The following is a 20123-nucleotide window of genomic DNA, read 5'->3' as shown; positions in this document are numbered from 1 at the left end:
ATTGTATTGTGGTTTTCTAACACATCTTTACTTTTAACACAGTTTTTACCCTTTTTTAAACCCACTTTTTTTAATTAGACTTTCTTATTTCATTGGGAAAAGATCAATCAAGTGAGTTTTCAGTTTGAATTTGCCTCGTGCTGATGTCTGTGTCTCCTGTTCAGGAATCCTCTGGAGGCCCCCGGGGTTCCGGAGTCTGCAGAGGAGGGCGCTGTGTGCTGGAGGAGAGTCTCTCTGATCCTGGAGCTGCTGCAGAACAAGAAGAAGCTGAAGAGAGCGCAGAGCCTCGTACCTGTTCTCTTCTCTCTGCTGCACAGGTAACCAATCACTGCCCTTGATAGTTGAGAGGGGTGTGTTAATGTTTTGCTGTGTGTTTGTTAGTGTAAATGTTTTGGTGTGGGTGTGTGTTAATGTTTTGCTGTTTGTGTTAATGTCTTGGTGTGTGTTAATGTTTTGGTGTGTGTGTCTCCTCAGGAGTCTGGATTCCTCTCCCTCTGATGACACCAACATTGAGTACATCAAGCAGCTGCTGCTCAGCTGTCTGCTCAACATTGTCCAAAAACTGAAGCCTGAAGGAGGTGCCGCGGGGACAGGTAGGTCTGCACCACAGAAGAAGAAACACACTGACTGTCCTCCACCACAGGAGAAGAAACACACCTCTAACTATCCTCCACCACAGAAGTAACCCTAACGTATCCCCCCCGCCCTCTCTTCAGAGCACCTGGAGGAGGAGAAGTTCAGCGTGGAGCTGGTGGTTCAATGTATCCGATTCTCCGACATTCCTCAAACGCATCACAATGCTCTGCAGCTGCTGGGAGCCGCCGCCGCCATCTACCCCGTGAGTGTGTGTGTGTTTGTGTGAGAGAGAGATTCCTTCCTCTGTTTCTACATCCTTCCTCTATAGGGCTGCACACTTCACGTCACCACCTCTAAGCTAAAGGTGGCTAATGTTGGGCTATAAAGGAACTATAGCACGGTCACGTGACTTCATGTCACCCCCGCTAAGCTAAAGGTGGCTAATGTTGATGCATAATTGAATCTTGCCAAAGGAAAACGTGGTCTAATTGAGTTAAAACACTCTGAAAAACCCTTTATTTCATCTCATTAAACACAACACTCGTTTTACTCTTCAAAATAAAAGCCTCGCAGCTCGATGGAAACAGCACAATAATGGCTATAACAATATAACAATAACAGGTTAACCTGTTAAGCACCTTCCCCCCGATACCGGGGGGAAAAACGCGTCATCTGCAGGAAACAGTGTCTGAGGGCATCTTAAAGGAGAGGTGTCATGCTTTTCCGGTTATTACCCGTCCCCTTGTGTGTTATGAAGGTTTTTATGCATGTAAACGGTGTGCAGAGTCACAAACCCTCAAAGTACACCCTGTAGCGAGTAAAACTCTAACACAGAAAATACCTCCCCAAAACGCCTCGTTGGAGATACGTCATTGTCCATTTGAGTCTTCCGGGTACGGCATGACATCATGCCGTACCCGGAACGAAATGGACCAATCCGTGGAGCCGTTACGTTTCGTCCGAGGAGCCGTTACGTTAAGCCCCCGCTGATTGGTCCAAATTGACCAATCCACGGACTTCCTCACACACAGTCAGCTCTGCTGATTTCTCCTCCCTGGCTTCAGGCTGATAACAGACAGTTGGGATCGTGGCGAAATTCTCTCTGCAGACCCATTCTCTCTGCAGACCCATTCTCTCTGCAGACCCATTCTCACAGCGTTTATCAACCTTTTTCTTACTCAATATCAAGCCACACTTATTGTTTTTACTTTGGCTGTGAGTTTGTGTGTGCTCAGGATGAGTTTGGCTGTGTTTCGCTATGTATCCTAAACAAGGAAACAACACCTCCACGGAGCTCAGCGCGATTCACAACGTCCCGACCAATCAGAGCACACTGTGCTCACAGGGAGGGTGGGGGCTGGAGCTTTTGGAGCTACAACGAGCCGTTAAAGGCAGAGAGTGAAATTCAGTGAATACACGTAGTTTACAGAGATGCTGTTTGAGAAACCAATGTGAGTTTGGAAAAATGCACAGTATAAATCTATTCTAGTATACCTCAACAATGGAATTATGATCAGTGGAAATGGCCATGACACCTCTCCTTTTAATATTTAATAAACTATGCATGTTTTATATCCATGTAACGGGAAGAAACTCAGCTAACTGATCTTTTCTTTTTCTTTTTTTTTTAAACGCACAATGCTAACGCTCAGCCTCTGAATTAGCAACGAGTATTACATTACAATTTCATTTATTTTTGTATATGTTTTACTTGATGTATTTTTCAGGATCCTGATGTGTGATGATGTGTAGTGTCTCTAAACAATGAATTAATCTAAGATATTGTGTATTTCCCCTGCAGGAGAAGGTGCTGCACAACATCATGCCCATCTTCACCTTCATGGGGGCTAACATCCTGCGGCTGGACGACGCCTACAGCTTCAGAGTCATCGAGCAGACGCTGACCATGGTCATCCCTGCACTCATACAGGTGGGGAATATTACAAATATGAAAGTAAATCATGAGTAAATAATAACACCAGTACTTTATAATACTCGTACAGGTCAGAAAAGAGGTTTTGTTACAGTAAATCATGTTTAAAAATACCCACCAAGGTGTAAATGTAGGGAATATAGGGAAGAATGTGTGATAAATAAGATTAAGACCTCATATGATTATTTTTGTATTATTATGGTTATAAAAATGATTCTTATAAATAAAAATTGTAATGATAATAAATATTCTCATAATTGTTTTTAGAAGTTGTTGATTATTAAAAAATATAAATAATTCATTTTTCTCTTTCTTTCAAATATATTTATATATCTTCCAGGCCCACCAGCTCTCTGAGGGAGGCTCCTCCCCCTCCCTGGTTGCCGTGGTGACGAGGATAGTGCACGTGTTTGTGGACGCTCTTCCTCACGTGCCCGAGCATCGACGGCTGCCCGTCCTCCATCAGCTGGTGCAGACGCTAAGCCCCGCCCCCTTCCTCTGGATCCTCATGCTGCTCCTCTTCAAGCTCCACGCCTCTTCCTCCACTGCAGCCAGCGGGAAGGTAAAGCATGGCATTCTGGGAGACGTAGTCCCTCTACAATAACATGATTCCTTTTAGCCATGTTTACATTTCAATCAATGACTTTTTCTCTTGTATTATAAGATAAGATGGAACTTTATTTATAAGATAAAATGGAACTTTATTTATCCCTGTGGGATTCAGGCGTTTCTAGCAGCAACAGGGTCAGAGTTAAAAAAACAAAAACAGGATATTTTAAATAAAGACAAAATACAATAACAAATGTAAATAATAATACAAAATGTTTTTTAAATTGATAAAGTAACTGTTGAAACAAGATATCACAGTAAAACGTTGAGCATTTGAATGAACATGTTAAATATATTTAACTAAGTATGCAGATGTGAGTGCAGGTTAAAGTCTTGTAAATGTGTATATTTATTGTGTGTGTGTGTGTGTAGAAGGCCGCTCTGGAGAATGACGTGGAGTTCTGGATTTCTCTGTGCTGTCGGTTTGATGTCAGTGATCAGCTGACTTCGCTCATCAACATCCTCAACTTCCTGCTGGAGCTCCCTGAGGACAAAGACGACGGTAAACCTAATAATCTAAGATGTGACATCACTATGTAACACTCGCGCTCCTATTGGCTAGTGCTCCAACACATGAGTGATAGGCTAAGGGGCGGGACATCTCTAAGCAGGTTGACCAATCACAACAGAGCTCATATGAAGTTGTCATATGCTTCTAATAAAATGATCTATCCTGAGGTCTAAAAATACTTTTATTATAATAATTAAAGAGTGAAATAATGTAAATAAAAACAGAAATATATATTTGACTCCTGATGTTTCCTCCTCAGCTGCTGCATTGAAGAGCTCTGCAGGGCAGAGAGGAGCGATGATGAAGAGGAAGGATGAAGAGGCGGAGGTGCAGGAACTGATCTTCAGCCTGGAGACTCACAGCAGCAAAGAGCTGAGACACTTCAAGTTCCTCTGCGTCTCCTTCATGGCTCAGCTGCTCAACTCCAACGCCTTCATCGCCAAGGTAGGAGAATTCATATTAAATAATATCATCAAAATCGACCAATGGGTTCCAGAGAAACGGCTAAAAAGCCCATTTCCACCGAAATGACCCCAGAGGTGGAGTTTTTTTCTTCTAAATCTCTCTAAAAAGGTCAAATGTCACTTGTTTTGCATCAATCTTGATACAGGGTACTTATTATATGTTGTACTTTGGATTCCTAAAGCTTTTAGTCTACTAACCCATCATCCAAGGGTGGTTTTCACTATAAGTAAAAAATAATTTTTGGACGGACATTATAATTTACATTTTTTTACTATGTTCAATCTGAATTTTCTTTAAAATAAAAAACATCTATATTGATTCTGACTTTTCTACATCCAACTCACAGGTTTATCATTGCTTTGAGAAAAAAGATGATTAATTTTCCCCTTTTAGAAGTGTAGTTATGGTCATTTGTTCTGGGAATGTCATTTTCGAGCCTGAGAAACAGGCTTGGGGTTTAACAGGTTAAGTAAACATTTGCACATTTTACTATAGTATACAGCAATAAATATGTAAAAATTTGTGTATTTCCGTATACAGTGGTGCATAAACAGTAGTATTTCAATTCTGTAGAGCTCTAATAATCACACAACATGAAAAAGTTTAAATAAAAAAAATATATATATTTTTTTCCTGCCATGTTTCAGGTTGCAGACGGAGGAGATGCGGAGGACGCGTCTCTGCAGCCGCTGCAGCAGAAGTACGTGTTTCTCCTTTCATTATAATACTTAAATAAGAGGCATTATTTCCCATGATGCAATGGGGGAACATGTGTTTATGTGTGTGTGCGTGCGCTTCAGGCTGCTGGAGGAGATCCTGCGCTACATCAACAGCGTCGCTCGCTGCGTGGAGAAGAACGCAGATAAACCCACCGGCAAGTTCTGGAGGGTTCTTCTGAACAAGGCCTACGACCTACTGGATAAAGTAAACACCAATAATACTTTATTATTATTATAAAGGAATAACAATAATAATTCTTATTATTATAAAGGAACAACAATACTTCATTATTATAAAGTAACAAAGTACATTTACTCAAGTACTGTACGTACTAGAGATCTGAGTACTTTTACTCAAGTACACAATCGTACTTCTACTTTTCCTCAAGAACAAGACCTGAGTACTTCTACTTTTACTCAAGTACCAGATCTGAGTACTTCTACGATAACTCAAATACAATATCTGAGTACTTCTACTTTTACTCAAGTAGTACTTCCAGTACTTCTCCCCCCCCTGATGCCAGTGGCCGTTAGCATCCGAGCTAACGCTGTGTGTGTCCCCAGGTGAACTCCCTGTTGCCCACGGATACGTTCATCACGGTGATGAAGGGGCTGATGGGTAATCGCTTGCCGTCCGTCAGGAGGAAGGCAATGGAGCTGCTGAACAACAAACTGCAGCACCGCACGCAGTGGGACGAGCAGCAGGTACATATACATATTTACAGACACAGATATGAGATTACTTTTTGGAAACCAAGTTAAAAAAATATATGTCAGATTTTGAAGTTAATGCTTTAAAACCAACCCAAAAAATATATAAAAAAAGACACGTTCATTTCTTCTCTGGTTATTAAAGTGTCTCTCCTCCGTGTCTCAGGTCACTGTGCTACTGCAGCTGATCGACGACCTGCTGTGCATTGTAGGTAAGCAGCCTGAGCAGCAGCAGGAACTGCCTGAACAGCAGCAGCAGGAACAGCCTGAGCAGGAGACGGCCATCAACCGGCAGACGGCGCTGTTCAGCCTGAAGCTGCTGTGCCGCAATTTGGGCTCCAGCCACCAGGGGGCGTTCTCCCCAGTTCTGCAGAGGGCGGTGCAGCTGGTGGAGGAACCAGCAGAGGAGAAGAACGTTACAGGCAGCGCCATGCTGCTCATCGCCGAGGCCGTCAGCACGCTGAAGGCCCTCGCCATCCCTCAGCTGCCACGGTAACCTGCACACACTTACCATTATTGTTATTATTATTGTTGTTATTAACCTGTTAAGCCCGAGAGACCCCGGTACCGGGGCACTGCCGCAACATCTTGCAGGAAACAGTGTCTGAGGGCATGTTCATTTAATAAACTATGAATGTTTTATATCCATGTAACGGGAAAAAACTCATCTAACTGATCATTTTTTATTTTTTTTCAAAAGAAAACCCACAATGCTAACGCTGAGCCTCTGAATTAGCAACGAGCGAAAAATGCTAACAGATTACTGTACCGAAAATCACTCACAAAACCTTATTATTTATCTTTTCTCCACATCCATGACATCGTTTCACATTGTGAGGTGACACAGAATCGAAGGGTACCCTCATTATCACTGAATTATACGAAATCGCGACGTTTAAATCAAAACATTTGGCGCTAGGTAGCTAAAAATGTTAACAAGCTTACCTTGGCTCTGTAGTCTCACCAAAGTGGTCTTCAATGGCATTAAAACAATAAAAATGCTGCTGAAGTTAATCCATAGGTTAATCCAATGTGTCTGTGTCCCTTTGAAATTATTTCTGATAATCCATGAGCATTAAAACTGGTTTTCCGTTTCCAGATGTCAAAGCGAGAGATAGCTTCACTCTCATGCAAAACTACATGCGCAAAGCCCCCACCTTTTTGTTTCACAATGAGTGTGTGTGGGGGACTTCCCCTTCGATTCTATTGGCTCTAACGGTCAGAAAGAGGTGTCAACCATCAAAATCGACAAAGGGGGGCCAGAGATATTGAAAAAAAAACATTTCTACCCAAATCACCTCAGAGGTGGAGTGGTTTTGGCTAAATCTCTCTAAAAAGGTCAAATGTCACTTGTTTTGCATCAATCTTGATACAGGGTACTTATTATATGTTGTACTTTGGATTCCTAAAGCTTTTAGTCTACCTTACCTTCATCCAAGGGTAGTTTTCACTATAAGTACAAAATAATTTTTGGACAGACACTATCATTTACAGTTTTTTAGTATGTAAAATCTGAATTTTCTTTAAAATAAAAAACATCTATATTGATTCTGACTTTTCTACATCCAACTCACAGGTTTATCATTACTTTGAGAAAAAAGATTATTAATTTAACCCTTTTAGAAGGGAAGATATGGTCATTTGTTCTGGGAATGTCATTTTCGAGCCTGAGACCTGAAAAACAGGCTCAGGGCTTAACAGGTTAATGAAGGCCCTCACCACATCATTACTGGACTTAAACTCCCACTGTACATTTTACATTTATATTCAATCTAATATTTAATATTCCATTCTTGTACAATTAATGTACATATAATATCCTGCTTTATATTTTGTTAGTGTAAATTTGTATTTCCACATGTATTAGGGGTGTAACGGTTCACATAATTCACAGTTCGGTATGTACCTCGGTTTGGGGGTCACGGTTCGGTACGGGTTCGGTACAACAAGAAAAAGCTAAAAAAAAGTCCCAAATGCATAATTCCAGGTTTGTTGTTATTTATTTTTGAACAGTGATGCAAGTTTCAGTATATAAATAAGGAACTCTAACATTTTGAATAATTAACTGTATTACACAGTTAAAAACAAACCACAAACAGTACCACACACACTCAGATGGCCATAGTATCTATAATGGCTGATCTCAAACAAGAAGGTTTCATCGAGCTGTAAAACGAAAAAGAATGTCTTGAAAATATTACAAAATAAATAATAAGAAAGTGTTTCGAGGGCGCATAGCCGTTGAAATATATATGCCAATAGCTTCCGTTATTTATTTTGGTCTCTCGGCTTGCATGTCTATTGGCTTCTTAAAAACAGCGGGGATAAGCTGTTGAACTGCTGTTGTCTTTCGCCGGGCTCCGATGATTGGCAAATCTGGGTGATGCCTTCTGATATGATTTAGCATGTTTGGCATGTGTTACCCAGGTGTTATCATTAGCATACCGCACCGCTGTCGACCAACGCCGACACACCGTCCTCCCGATCCTCCGCTCGCACTCCATCGTTATTGTAGTCCACAGGGAACCCGAAATGTTCCCACACAGCTGATTTAAAAGAAGCAGGTGGGTCTTCTAGCTCCTGTGTGTTATCTGAAATCGCCATACTACTGTAACTTCTCTTCTTCTTGTATTTTGTTCGTTTTGTTGTTTTCTTCTTGTTCTTCATTTGTTGTTTAAGGGCGGCAGGCAAACTGCTTTTAGGCGCAATGTCGCCCCCTGGATTATATATAGTGTAATGGATACTGCCCTGAGTGACAGACTTTTTTCCCTTCATAAAAAAAAGGCGTATTCGTCGTGTGACTGCATGTGCCGAACCGTGACGGTTCGGGACGAATACGGATACCGTTACACCCCTAACATGTATATTTTCCACACTTTTTTTTAATGCTATTTTATTTCTATTTGAGATGTACATTTTGGATTGTTTGTTTCTTGTCTGTTTATTTCTCTAATATACAATGCCTTGTCTTTTTATGCTGCTGCAACGCAAACATTTCAGAAATTGGGATCAATAAAGTACTTATTATTGTGAATGATGAAACCCCTCTGTTGCAGCTTGATGCCAGCGGTGCTGCTCGCTCTCTCAGACAGGAAGCAGCTGCTGACCAATGAGATCCTCCTGCTGAGCGCGGTCACCGCCCTGCAGCGAATCACAGAGACGCTGCCGCACTTCTTCAGCCCCTACCTGCAGGAAACCATCACACAGGTAACACACACATACACCTGCAGGAAACCATCACACAGGTAACACACACACACACACTTGCAGGAAACTACCACAAAGGTAACACACACACACCTGCAGGAAACCACCACAAAGGTAACACGCACACACCTGCAGGAAACCACCACACACGTAACACACACACATCTGTAGGAAACCATCACACAGGTCACACATACACACACACACACACACAAGTAACACACACACACCTGCAGGAAACCACTACACAGGTAAGACACACACACACGTAACACAGGTAACACACACACCTGCAGGAAACCACTACACAGGTAAGACACACACACACGTAACACAGGTAACACACACAGCTGCAGGACGCCACCACACAGGTAACACACATACCTACACACATCTGCTCACACACAGGTAACACACACTGGTAACACACACACCTACACACAGCTGCTCACACACAGGTAACACACACACCTACCAGGGTTCCCGCGGGGTCTTAAAAAGTCTTACATTTGATAATCTGAATTTAAGGCCTTAAAAAGGTCTTAAATATGACCAAAAAAATAAGAAAGGTCTTAAATATGATTTAGAAGGTCTTAAAAATGATGGGATTTGAAAGGTACTTCTGTGTAGCGATAGCGTCTAAATGTGTTTTGGGGGAAATGTCCGGGCTGCTAAGTAACCAGTACGGTAATAGCCTTTCAGTTCCCCCCAACCATTTGTATTGAAATAAATCAACATGGAACCAGTAATCACTAACTTTGTTTCCCCCGGCCCCTTATCGGAGAACACCCAGCTAGTAACCTAGCAACCAAGCTTCAGCTAGCGGCAGTCAGAAACTCATGTATCTTAGAATCTACTTACAAATAAATATGGGGAAGTGTAAGTTCAACCGTATTTGGTTGGAAAACATCGAATTTAGTGCTTGGTTGAAACCAGGGGAGGGGAACGTGTTTGAAGCCCACTGCACCTTTTGCAAAAATAAATTAGTGTTTGTTTGGCTAATGTAGCGTTAGCTAGTGCAGCGTTAGCTAGTGCAGCAGCTCCCGCAACAACACCGGGGGGCCTCCGGGCAACGTGTGGGTGTACGTCAACCCTAAAAGCGGAGGTGCTGTAGACGCTAAATACCGTAGTTAAACACCAATCATACAACAGCAACGATGAAAGATTGTAGCCAAGGCAGCAGAGCTCTGAATATAGCTCTTGTCACTCTCTCTCTCACACACACACACACACACACACACACACACACACACACATACACACACACACTCACTCACTCTCTCTCTCACACACACACACACACACTCACACTCACACTCACACTCTCACACACACACACTAGGGCTGCTCGATTATGGCAAAAATCATAATCACGATTATTTTGGTCAATAATTGATATCAAGATTATTAAATACGATTATTCATTGACTTTGAAAACATCCATTTATTGAACTTTAAAGCAAATAATAATTTGAACAGTATCTTTTTAACTGTTGATTACCCTGAACGTATAATTCAACTGCAAAACCAATACAAAAATAAATTAAATAAATTATACATTTAAATAAATAATATCAAAATAATAAATACCAATAAACAAGATGAGACTAAAATTAATTAGATCAAATATGTTGTAGTGCACTGTCACAACCTAGCAAAGCAAAATAATTTCGTAATTGTGGCATGCCAAAATCGTAATTGCGATTAAAATACGATTAATTGCACACCCCTAACACACAGACACACACATACACTTTTTGTCTAACACGCTCACACAGTTCTGTACTGTTATGCCTTTACATTTACTTTGTAAGTAATTATGGGACGTATTTCTTCTTTCATAGCAATTTTCCTTCATACTTTCTTGCCGTGAAATAGGTCTTAAATTCTATTCAAAGTGGTCTTAAAAAGTCTTAAATTTGAGTAGGCGAAACCTGCAGGAACCCTGACCTACACACCAGGGTTTCCGCTAGGATATCTTCTTGCCGGTCAAGTGTCCGGAAATAATTAATTTTACCGGACAAATTCGAAACTTACCGGTCATGTTTCAATAATAATAATTGTGTAGCAGAGTTTCCGTTGGCTGGTAATGACCGGTAATGTATGCTGATGTTTAAAACTCAGTTAATTTGGCTCATTCAGTTTATAATCGTAACAGATCGAATAGTTCAGATTCATTTTTCAATAAATGATGCGCTTCCACAAACAAAAAACAACATTTTTACATTCAAACAAACTAGTTATAGTAGATGAAGTACATTCTTTACATTCACTTTGGATAATAACACGGGAGAAATAAACGGAACCTCTCTTCCTCTCCTGACAGCCGGTCCGTCTCATGCAGCTCACTGATCCAGTAATGAGATATTTATAACTAGTTTAGGTTGTTCCAGAGGTAGATAAAATAGCTAAGTGTGTTAGTTCTAACTTGAAGTGTGTGTTTTGCTCCGCTCACCGGTCCGTCACAGCTGGCGGAGCTGCAGGTGATCCGGTAGAGCTGCGTGTTCTCCGTCAGCAGCAGCTGATCATGACCTCTCTCTTTCTGCTTCACACAGGTTGCATATAGCAATTTTATTGTCTTTTTCGGACACCTTGAAAAACTGCCAGACCGTGGAAGCCATTTTGGCTAGCTTCTTTTGCCGCGCACAGAGAAAAGTCTCATGTATTTTGCATCATCTGATCGGCTCTCCTGATAGGCCTTTATAGAGAGCACCGATCAAACTATTAAGAGTGAATATCGGCCTATAATGACCGGCAGCCAATCGATCGGATCATCCCTAATTATTACCAGACATTTTGACCGGCAGGTTTTGAATTTACCGGTTTTTAATATATTTTACCAGCTTAAAACCGGTAATTACCGACTAACGTAAACCCTGCTACACACAGCTGCTCACACACAGGTAACACACATCTGCAGACTTTATTACTCTTTGTTAAAGTGCAGTAATTGTTGTGTTTTCTAAAGGTATATTTTCCTCTTCCTGCAGGTGTGTAGTCTGACTCGTCTGGTGGAATCTTCCTCTTCCTCCTCGTCTTCCTCGGCCGGCGCTCAGCTCTCCTCCCGTCTCTCCTCCCTCCGGGCGACCCTCGCCACCAAACTGCCCCCCCGAGTCCTGCTGCCCACCCTCACCAAGTGCTACAGCAGCATGGTTCTCGACAGACAGGTAGATATTGATAACGGAAAGATATATATTATTTATTATTATTATTAATTATGTTTTAGTATGAATTATTATGTATTATTTATTTGTGTTAATAATAATTATTAATTATTATTAGGATTAATTATTGTTTATTATTAATTAATGATGGTTTGATGCTGTGTGTTTCAGGGCCAGCTTGGGGCGCTGCTGAGCATCCTGCAGGAGCACATTGGTCACATGGAGAGGGAGCAGCTGAGCCACCACCAATCAGAGCTCACCTCCTTCTTCCTGGCCGCCCTCGACTTCAGAGCGCAGCACTGCCAGGTAGCAACACATTGAGGGCAAAGCCCTGGAATGGTTCATATCTGAATGATATAACTTTCTGTGTCAGCCTTGGTGACTCCGAGTCATCCTCTGCTCCACTCCTGTATGGGGTCCGACATAGCTCAGTCTGGGGGCCCCCTGTTATTTTCCCTTTATTTGCTCCCTCTTGGGTCCATACTTAGAAAGCACGGCATCGCATTCCACTACTATGTTGATGATAGCCAGATATTATCCCATTGTCTAGAGGTAAACAGAAATAATGGTTTTTGGTGGCATCACTTCTGTAGACCTCGGTTCCTTGGCTCAGTACACCAAGCCCACTTTTTTTGAACTAAGACTTGAGTCAGATCGAAGCTGTGGTAAAAACAAGCTTTTATCACCTGAGGCAGCTAGCTAAAATAAAACCTTTTCTCCCCAGACAGCAGTTTGAGACGGTAATCCACGCCTTCGTCCCCACTTGGCTGGATTACTGCAACTCTCTTTACATGGGGGTTAGTGGGTCTTGCTCGTCTGCAACTGGGGCAAAATGCAGCAGCAAGGCTTTTAATTGGCACATGTAAATACGAGCACATTTCCGCCATTTTGGCTTCGCTCCATTGGCTGCACATACATTTTAAAATTCTCTTTTTTACTATAATCCCTCAATGGCCTGGCCCCATCCTACCTTTCTTATGCCGCAGTTCCACTACAGCGCGGAGCTCGCTTTAAGCGCGCCGTGTCGTGCCGTACCCGTTTTTGGTTGCGCTTCCACTAGGCCTAGTTACGGCCCGGCCCGGCCCGGCCCGGCCCGGCCCGGGGCCACTTTTTCACCTCTTTTCTGGCCCGACAAAATTGTGGTTCTATCGGGGCCAACAAACAGGGCTGAGTCGGGCTGAGTATGCTAAACTAGAGAGAGGAGCGCTGGCAAGAGGGCTAGAACTACAACAAGATGGACATATTTGACCGTGATTTAATTGTAATACACGTTTCAAAATGATGCCGAAGTAACAACATACTGATACCGGTTAGTAAAAACCATGAATTAATGCTTTGTCAAGTCTGCAGACAGACGGCAGGCGAAAAACCTTTTAAAATGCGTGTTTTTCTAGATGGAGATCGGCTAAGCTAACGCAGTATATGCTCCGACCGTCCACACTCACAACAACGGCCTATACAGACATAAATAAAGCAGCGACTGTATTCACCATGACACAGGCAGTCTGTGGTGTGTACTTGTTTAACTTTTGTCGAGTTTCTGAACATATATAAGGAGCTTTGAGCTCTGAGTGCTAACAGCTAACGGCTGTGTTGTGTTTCTGGAGTTCTCATTGAAGATGACGTCACGGCTCCGCCTACACTGCGTTACTATAGTAACTACCCCAGTTCCTAAACTGTAATGGAAGCGCAGCATGAAGTGAGTCGGCCCTGTTAAGGCCCAACGCGGCCAAGCCGTACCGAGCCGTACCGAGTGTGGCCGAGGCCGACCGTGTAGTGGAAATGCGCCATTAGCTGCTACACCCTCTCAGGTCAGCTGATCCTGCTGAATGTGCCCAGAACCACGTCTCAGAGGGTGCTTTCTCTGTAGCGGCTCCCACACTGTGACTATCTGCACATCAGACTGGCCTCCACACTGTCTGCTTTTAAATCGCTTCTGAAAACCCACCTCTTCTTCTTAGCGTTTTGACATCTTTAGATTGTTGCTTTTTATTGCTTTTAAATTGTCTATTGTTTTTACTTGTACTTGTTTTATGGTGTGTGAGCTGAGCTGTGTGATTATTTTTTGTTGTATGTTTGTTTGTTTATTTGACTGAACAGCACTTTGGTCTGGAGGTTTTAAAGTGCTTTATAAATAAAGCTCTATTGTATTATTGTACTCCTGAGATGAGGATGGTGAGGAGGATGATGATAAAGATGTGTGTCGAGCACAGTTTTTACTTATCATTTTCCACTTCTTGTCCTCAGGGCGACCTCCAGAGGACGTCAGAGGTCGAGGGTCATGTGATCGACTGTCTGCTGGCGATGGTGCTGAAGCTGTCGGAGGTCACCTTCAGACCGCTCTTCTTCAAGGTGAGTCTCTACCTGAGGTCAGAGGTCGTCACTGACACCTTATTGTTGTTGTTGATCATGTGACCTGTGTTGTTGTTTGTGCAGCTGCTGGACTGGAGTAAGACAGGAAGTAAGGAGCGTCTGCTGACGTTCTTCCGGCTGTCCGACGTCCTGGCGGAGAAACTCAAAAGTCTGTTCGTTCTGTTTGCTGGGAATCTGGTGAAGCCCATCGCCGACCTGCTGACCCTCTCCAACTGCTCCCAGACAAGTGAGATATTTATTTATTAATTGATTTAATACAATATCATTTGTTTGATTTGGGTATACTCTTTAATTTAATTTAATTTACTTTATTTGTATTCTATTTATTTTTGTTTACTACATTGATTTTAATTTAAAGGTGGGGTAGGTAAGTCTGAGAAACCGGCTCGAGATACACTTTTTGTTATATTCCATGGAATGCTCTTAACATCCCGATAGCAATGAATATCTGAAGTACTTTGACAAAAAATCCATAAATAAATATCATCTGTGGAAGCCGTAATACTGTAAAAAGCACGACCAATCATCTGAGCCGGCCCGGCTAAAATAACTGGATGGCCTACCTGCCTGTCAGCCTTCCATCTGTGCACAAACTTATCTCGTGCCCTCATTGGTCATGTGCGCGTTCGTGTGTGTTGGAGGAGGGGCTCTGTGAGGAAGTGGCAGATTTTCTCCGGTTGTGTATTTTCAAATTCTAGCGATCTCGAGCCGGTTTCTCAAACTTACCTATCATTATCTATATATTTAATATATCCAATATCATTTGTTATATTTGGATATACTTTTTAATTCAACTTAATTCACTTATTTTTATTTATTCGTTTTCATTTAAATTAGTTTATTTGTATTTTTTTTGTTTTTAATTGTTTTAATTTATTTGTTTTAACTTTATTAATTCATTTTTCATTGAAATATATTTATTTGATTATATTTGCTTTTATTTGTTTGTCCCTTATTTAAGTTTTTCGTTACATATTTATTTAGTTTTATATTTAGTGTATTTTTATTTTTTATTTTAAACTTTTCCATTTATTTTTGTTTTATTTTACAATCAATTTAATATTTTAACCCTTTATTTTTTGTGGCCTTTTTTAAACGTATAACTTGGCTGTATTTTATTGTACTTTAATTGCTTATTTTATTAATTATACTCATGTTTCTCTCAGGTGAGCCCCTGTTTGCGTCCCTCAGCAGTCAGAAGGTGTGTCTCCTGCTTCACTTCCTGTTGGATTGTCTCTATAAGATCTGTCTCTACGACACGCAGAGGTTCCTGAGCAGAGAGAGAGCAGACACACTGCTGCAGCCCCTGCTGGACCAGGTACACACTCGCACACACACTTTTATTTTGAAGTCAGTTATTTATACTTTTATTTTGAAATCAGTTTTTTATACTCTTTTGAAGTAAGTTTTTTCCAACTCTTACCTTTTTATTACAAGTATTTATATGTTCATAATAAATATACATGTATTTATTGTGTGTGCAGCTAGAGAAAACTCTTATAATGAAGTCAGTTCTTGGACAATTTTATTTAGAAATAACTTAAACTCTTATTTTGATGGCTAGATCCTCACACTCATTTTGAAATCTGTTTTTATTTTTCGCCGTTACCTTTTTACCGTTTAATAAATGTTGATGTATTGTGTGCGCAGCTGGAGAACACTCTTATTCTGAAGTCAGTTCTTGGAAGCTTTTATTTTTTAAGACAGCTCTTCATACTCTTATTTTGAAGTCAGATTTTTCCCACTCTCACCATAATGAAAACAATTTCTATGTAATTAAATATTGTGTGTTTTGTGTATTTAGATGGAGAACAGTGTGGGGGGGCAGGAGGCCTCACGTCTCAGGTTGACCCAGAACCTGGTTCCCTGTTTGGGTCAGTTCTCTGTGGCTCTGGCTGACGACTCTCTGTGGAAAACTCTCAACTACCAGATCCTGCTGAAGACCAGACACACACTGCCTGAGGTACTCACTCACTCACTCACTCACTCACTCACTCACTCACTCACTCACTCACTCACTCACTCACTCACTCACTCACTCACTCACTCACTCACTCACACACAGACAGAACTCTACCCTTATTACATATCGGATCTGCACAAACAAGATATCGATTAGCAAGCTGAGATTCCACAGATTCTAGGGGTATAAGTATCATCACTGAGCGATCTGAACTCGCGACAGGGGAAGCAAACACAGACATCACAACACAGAGCTTTACGGAGCAAAAACGGAACATTGTCTTACCTTAGCTGTTGTTCTGATCAAAAGTTGTGTTCAATGGCATTAAAACGATAAAAACGCTATTAATCCATAGGTTAATCCAATGTGTCTGTGTCACTTTGAAATGATTATTGATAATCCATCATTCCATTTTTATGTCAATAACGGAGATTTCATATTAGCTGCTACGATAGCTACTAGAGCATGGGTTGGCAATAGGCGGCCCGCGGGCCATTGGTGTCCCGCCAGCAATAATTTTTGGCCCGGAAAATTATTTTGAGAATAAAAATAAAATATTTTTTGGAGATTTATTTATTATTATTTTTTTTTTTTACAACATCGGACCGACAGTCGCACATATAGGCTATAATGTCCAAATAGATAATCTACCTACACCTGAAGGATGTTTATTGTACTTTTAGCCATGTTGAGAGTGAATGACACACGGCACAGGCACAATCTGGCAGCGGGGTGCACTGACGCTGATAGTGGATCAATAAGTAGGTAGACAGCGCGCGGTGCTGAAATAGCCAACATGCGGTTTGTGGTTTGAACAAACCGTCGTGTATTTTCAGCCGTGCCGACCCCTTTTCGGCCGGAAACCCACCGATTCAACATGTCGAATCGGTGGGCTGTCGGCAAAATAAGTCACTCTGATTGGCTGTTCAGCTAGCAAATCAGTGCATGAGAAGCGAAACGGAAGTGAGGGACCCAAACAAACTATTAAGAAGGCAAATCTGAGATTTAATTTAACTCCAGGTGTGGGAAAGCCCCATGAGCTTCTCGTTGTAGAGTGAAAATGGAACGCACACGCTATTTGTTGTTTGTTTATATCACGCAGTCTGTTCTTCATCACTCTGTTATCACGCAGTCTGTCTTCCGGTTGTTGCCTCTTTTGAATGACGAATACACACCACCGCCGCCTGCTGGTAAGGTATTGCCACTCACGCATGCGCAGTTCGTACGTGCTTCTTGGCCGTCGGCTGAAGTATTTGCGGTGTGTTCCAGTGCGACACATGGCCAAGACGCAGAGACGCGAGGCGACACAACAGTATATAATTAATCTTTTTTTACTATGTTCAATCTGAATTTACTTTAAAATTTAAAAAAAATCTATATTGATTCTGACTTTTCTAAATCCAACTCACAGGTTTATCATTGCTTTCACAAAAAAGATGATTAATTGACCCCTTTTAGAAGTGAAGTTATAGTCATTTGTTCTGGGAATGTCATTTTCGAGCCTGAAACCTGAAAAACAGGCTCAGGGCTTAACAGGTTAAAAAGTATTAAAAGTTGATAAATCAATTTAGCGAAAATGAAGGCTGTTAAAAAGTATTAAACGGCATTTTCCAAGGTATTACATTTTGTAGCTTGTTTTCAATAAGTATATAAATTGTCCAAAGAGGTTGTATTCTACAGTCTGCCTGAATGTAATCATTGCGTAGGTGTGTAGTGTGATTCTGTGTAGTTTATTTATGGCATCCCGTTGGATTTGACGTCATCTGAACAGGACATCGCACGCTCACTGCTTGATAGCGCGCAAAGGTCCGTTTACGCCGGTTGTTAAACAACATCGTTATGGGGAAATGCAAGTTTGCGTCCAAATGGTTGGAAGATAAGGAGGAAGGACAATCAATACTGTATATAGTAAATGTAACCGGTTAAAACTCAAAGTGGTGATGAGGTCTTAAAATGTATAGAAAGGGTCTTAAAAGGTATTCAATTTGACTTCAGGATTCCTGCATATACCCTGCAGATTAAATGTACAACTTTACATGTTTTCCTCATTCATTTACCATTTAAATCTTTGAGATTATCCACGTTTTTTCTCGTTAATATACCACCTCATTATTAGAGAGAATATTGAAGAATATATACATTTCTTTCCTGAATATCTGAGATTTTTTTCCTACGGTCTTTTTCAATTTATTGATTTAATATCGGATTAAATACAAAACATTTCTTTGTGATTTTGTCTTCATGAATTTAGGACTTTGGATCTTTTAAAAATCTTTTAAAATGACCCCCCTTCACCGCCATTCATTTTTTTTTATCATCACACACAAACACACCCCGAGGTTTTGTAAATACAACAGGAATCCACTGTGGGTAATACATATAAAACAAAAACAACCTTTTTTGCTAGTAATATTAACTATAAATGCACCAAATGTCATTTAAGTTGTTTTTTAAATGCAGATTTAATATAATTTATAAAACATTGGCGTAGTAGTGGTCCTTAGGTTGATCCCTAGGGAACATCTGATCTGTTGATTTCTCAAAGCTTAATTTGAAGGGAAGTATTTTTACACTGTGTTTTAAGTACTTTTACTGCATGAAAGGATCCAAATACTCTCTCCTCCTCTGATATTGTGTATAAATACTTAATTATTTCCTGTTTCAGGTGCGTTTCTCCTCTCTGCTGGTGCTGATGGAGTTGGCCTCAAAGCTGAAGGAGAACTACGTCTCTCTGCTGCCGGAAACCATCCCCTTCCTGGCTGAACTCATGGAGGGTGAGAACACACACACACACACACACACACACACACACACACACACACACACACACACACACACACACACACACACACACACACACACACACACACACACACACACACACACACACACACACACACACACACACACACACACACACACAGTATTTAAATATATATGGCAGTTTTAGTCCTCCATAGATATTCACTATTAATTCAATTTTTATATAAAAATTATATTATAGCATACTATTACATACTTATATTAAAGTGACGTGTGTATTATAATCGCTGTGTGTGTTTCAGATGAGTGTGAGGAGGTGGAGCAGCAAGTTCAGAAAGTGATTCAGGAGATGGAGAACATCCTGGGAGAACCTATGCTCAGCTACTTCTAACACGCACGCACACACACTATCCGGTGTGGCATTTGTACTTTTTAATCGAATGTTCAAAAATAAAAACGTTTTTTGTCAGTCTGATTTCTCATGTCTTCATTGTTTCATAAAAAATATAAAACCAGTATTATTATATTAGAAGTGTTTTATTCTCTTACACACATTTAATTTATATTGATTAAAGGTCACCTATTATGCAAAATCCACTTTTTCATACATAAACATGGCTTGTGTAACCATTAGCCAATAACCAACCAAGGTAACACCCCCCACCTTATCACCTGAATCTCCTTCTATAGCACCATTGTGTTCTTTTTTTAACCAAATATCTCTGAGGGGCATGGGGAGTGGGTTGAAGCTTCAACGCTTCTGCCCATTCACTTTGAATGGGGTGACGTCACGTTTCGCCGAACTGCATTGTGGGAGTGAAGCATAGCTTCAGAAGCGTTGCTCGCTGCAAAAGTTGAGCGATGTTCAACTTTTGAAGCTTCGGCGGAAGCATCAGCCAATCAAATCATATGCCAGTACAAGCTCTAGCCAATCAAACCGCGTGCTTGTGTGTCCGGGGCGGGAGATTCATGTGATTGGTTGTTGGTCGAGTTTCAGCCCCCCCCCCGCCGGCAAGCTTCAACGCACGCTGCCGTGTGCACGGGCCGTTCATGTATGTTTTGGTCATTGGATTTTCTTTTCACAAATGGAAATTCAAAAACAAAAAACGACAGGATATTTGATTTTCGT

At 41.1% G+C, this 20123-nt stretch overlaps 1 protein-coding gene across 4 annotated transcripts in view; it reads left to right on the top strand.

The window, feature by feature from the left end:
- Positions 1–19469, top strand: part of heatr1 (HEAT repeat containing 1) — a 50607-nt gene extending 31138 nt beyond the window's left edge. For 3 of the 4 annotated variants that reach the window (XM_034113670.1, XM_034113671.1, XM_034113669.1), the window contains exons 26-45: positions 165–317; positions 475–593; positions 717–838; positions 2378–2506; positions 2850–3071; positions 3491–3620; positions 3889–4073; positions 4742–4794; positions 4895–5018; positions 5378–5518; positions 5691–6016; positions 8581–8731; positions 11722–11898; positions 12067–12201; positions 14143–14247; positions 14332–14494; positions 15435–15586; positions 16073–16231; positions 18897–19005; positions 19297–19469. In XM_034113670.1, coding sequence (XP_033969561.1) covers positions 165–317; positions 475–593; positions 717–838; positions 2378–2506; positions 2850–3071; positions 3491–3620; positions 3889–4073; positions 4742–4794; positions 4895–5018; positions 5378–5518; positions 5691–6016; positions 8581–8731; positions 11722–11898; positions 12067–12201; positions 14143–14247; positions 14332–14494; positions 15435–15586; positions 16073–16231; positions 18897–19005; positions 19297–19385 — 2944 coding nt within the window. In that variant the 3' untranslated portion in view covers positions 19386–19469. The remainder of the gene's footprint in view (positions 1–164; positions 318–474; positions 594–716; positions 839–2377; positions 2507–2849; positions 3072–3490; positions 3621–3888; positions 4074–4741; positions 4795–4894; positions 5019–5377; positions 5519–5690; positions 6017–8580; positions 8732–11721; positions 11899–12066; positions 12202–14142; positions 14248–14331; positions 14495–15434; positions 15587–16072; positions 16232–18896; positions 19006–19296) is intronic. The other variant, XM_034113672.1, reaches the window with a different exon arrangement.
- The last annotated feature ends 654 nt before the right edge of the window (positions 19470–20123 follow it).

This window comes from Trematomus bernacchii, unplaced genomic scaffold, assembly GCF_902827165.1.
Source record: "Trematomus bernacchii unplaced genomic scaffold, fTreBer1.1, whole genome shotgun sequence".
NCBI classification, from domain to species: domain Eukaryota; kingdom Metazoa; phylum Chordata; class Actinopteri; order Perciformes; family Nototheniidae; genus Trematomus; species Trematomus bernacchii.
This window is presented reverse-complemented; position numbering and strand designations above follow the sequence as displayed.